General features: G+C 26.5%; 1 protein-coding gene across 1 annotated transcript in view; it reads right to left on the bottom strand.

Moving 5' to 3' along the window:
• The window catches only part of LOC108687521 (chymotrypsin-1-like), a 19,222-nt gene extending 16,547 nt beyond the window's left edge, over positions 1 to 2,675 (bottom strand). The window contains exons 1-5 of the mRNA XM_018193306.1: positions 2,617 to 2,675; positions 1,984 to 2,134; positions 1,258 to 1,522; positions 630 to 767; positions 8 to 224 (exon numbers count right to left, since the gene is read on the bottom strand). Coding sequence (XP_018048795.1) covers positions 84 to 224; positions 630 to 767; positions 1,258 to 1,522; positions 1,984 to 2,134; positions 2,617 to 2,668 — 747 coding nt within the window. The 5' untranslated portion in view covers positions 2,669 to 2,675 and the 3' untranslated portion in view covers positions 8 to 83. The remainder of the gene's footprint in view (positions 1 to 7; positions 225 to 629; positions 768 to 1,257; positions 1,523 to 1,983; positions 2,135 to 2,616) is intronic.
• Between the last annotated feature and the right edge of the window lie 71 nt (positions 2,676 to 2,746).

Below are 2,746 nucleotides of genomic sequence, written 5' to 3'. Positions count from 1 at the left end.
TATTAATTTAAATAATAATATATAAAATATATTTTAATATTGTTTTATTTAATATTGCTTAAAATATATTTTGTTTTGTTCTATTATTCGACATAATTTTTAATCCATTCCTTGAAAGAAGCCACTCTAGTGTATACATCGGGCCATCCCCGAGCACATGGTCTACCAAAAGAGACAATACCAATCTGAACACCATTAGAAACAAGAGGACTACCGGAATCTCCCTGAAAAATTTAATAAAGATAACTATTTAATTATTTAATATAAATCAAGCTTTTATTTAATTTAATTCACACACCTCACATTTAATTATCATAAAAATTCTGATATTATTACTTATATATTTAGTCTTATATTGCAAATGTTTTTTTCTAAGATTATATTTATTAATATATATTGTAGATTTAATAGATAACTTTGAAATTTATAATTTTATGTTTTTTGAATAAATAAAATTGCAAATTATATCTGCTATCAGATATAATTTGGTGTTTATATCTTAAAATCTAAAATCTCTACATGCATATGCATTAAAAAGATAAATAACGAGGAAGGAATACTATTTTCGTTTATTATATTTTGTTTTATGCAGCAATGCAAAATTTGAAATAATAGAAAGTAATACTTACGTGGCACGCGCCTTCACCTATTCTGGTGAGTGTGCAAATGTGACTAAATTGTACTTTTCTCTGTTTTTGATGGCATTTATTTAAATCATAAACATTTAACTCAATCTCTTGCAACTTGTCAGGAGTTATACCACCAGTCTAAGAAAATAAAAAATTTTTTGTAAATTCAAGCACTAATATTATTATATATCCAACATTAGTTTATTTATTCGTGTGTGTGCATTTATGAATTTCTCTATTAAAATAAATAAAGAATTTGAAATTTACAAGATAAATAACTTGAGTTATTATTATGTAGTTTTATATTATTTATGTAAATAATTTTAAGAACTTTTTCCACTTATTGTGAACTTTGTTTAATTATAATAAGAAAATAATATTTATAATAATTATTTCTTATTATTTTTATAGCACAAGTTTTCAATTGATATCCTAAAGATTTTTGGAAGATATTGTACGTTCTAAAGATATTTTGAAGACGTCCACTAAAATGTGCTAAAATGTGAGTTAATTTAAAGTAATGTCAATTTTTTAACACAAACTTTTATATTTTACTAACTATTTAAAAAATATTTGATTAATATTAAAATTAAGATTGCATTTGTTACATGGAATAATGCTTGTTTACCTTAATTCTTCCCCATCCAGATAAGATGCAGTAAGAGCCACTGGGAGCAATGTCGGTAGTTGCAAGTGATATAGGCTGTATATATTTGGTATATTTAATTGGAGTTGACAGAATAAGTAAACCAATGTCATTGATTATTCTAACAGAATCGAAAGCCTCGTGAAGGATGGCTTGTTTAGCTTTGTAGACAGTACCATTTTCGCTTAGCAGATTTGTGCCGGCGTGAATAGTTAATGATTTGAGAGCACTGGGATTCAAGCGATAGCTGTTAAAAATATTTTAGTAGATTAGATTCTCAGATGATTTTAAAAAAGGGAAGATTCCATTTGCCTACAAATCGATTGCCTACAGCATCATTTTCCTACATTACTTTTGCCGCCAGTTCGCACAAAAATGAGTGTCTACATGCATTTTTGCGCACAAGTAAAAATTTCAAAAATGACATCACATTTGCCTACATGTTTTATTGCCTACATGAATTATTATCTATAGATCTTTTATTTGTACGCAAAAGTGCATATAGGCAATTGAACTGTAGGCAATAATTTTTATGCGTAAATGAACTGTCGGCAAAAATAATGTAGGCAAACAATGCTATAGGCAATCGACTTATAGACAAAAGGAACCATTTCATTTTAAACATTGTTATCTTAGTATGACAAATATAATTATATTCTATTCGTAAGTGCATGTATAAATAATATAAAACAGAAATAAAGAATGTACCCTACTAAACAGTGAGCGGCAGTGAGAATGGTAGAACGATTGATGATGGATCCACCGCAGGAATGACGTCCGGATTTTTTCAAAGATACTTGATACGGGAACTTGCCGATTGGCGCATCCCTTCCACCAACAATGTGAGTGTCTGGAAAGCCTGTAAGATGTGAAATAAAATGTAAAACAATATAAATCAGATTTAAGATAAAATATTTTTTAATAAACAATTGCAAATATCATGACGGATCATTCTGTCCATGAACAATTACTATTAACATATAATGTACAACGCAACATTTTTTAATGTTAATGTCTGAAAAATGTAAGCAATTTAATCATTTATTGAATCATTATAAAAAAGTTAATAAATATTTGTTTAGCAATTATTATTTTAAAATCATTCGGGTCTATTTTTAACATCTCCATATTAAAATATAGTTAATAATTTTATTTATGATATTATTTAAAAAATAACAAAAATTTCTTATAAAGTAATGTATAAATTTTGTAGTTTTTTTTTAATCATAGAAAATATAAAAGATTCAAACTTTGTATAATTTCACTGTTTTACTTGACAATTTATAAATTAAAGAAAACTGATTTGAATAATAAGAATTAATCTTATATATTTTTGCTTACCATAGGCAGTTATCGCTAAACAAGCGACTATCAAAGTAAAGAACGTATACATATTGAAAGTGTGCACAGTACTGATAATAATGAATCTTTTTTGTACGTTTATATAGGCCATTTTAAGCACTTCATCAAG

The sequence above is a fragment of the Atta colombica genome, unplaced genomic scaffold, assembly GCF_001594045.1.
Source record: "Atta colombica isolate Treedump-2 unplaced genomic scaffold, Acol1.0 scaffold207, whole genome shotgun sequence".
In the NCBI taxonomy this organism is placed as follows: domain Eukaryota; kingdom Metazoa; phylum Arthropoda; class Insecta; order Hymenoptera; family Formicidae; genus Atta; species Atta colombica.
This window is presented reverse-complemented; position numbering and strand designations above follow the sequence as displayed.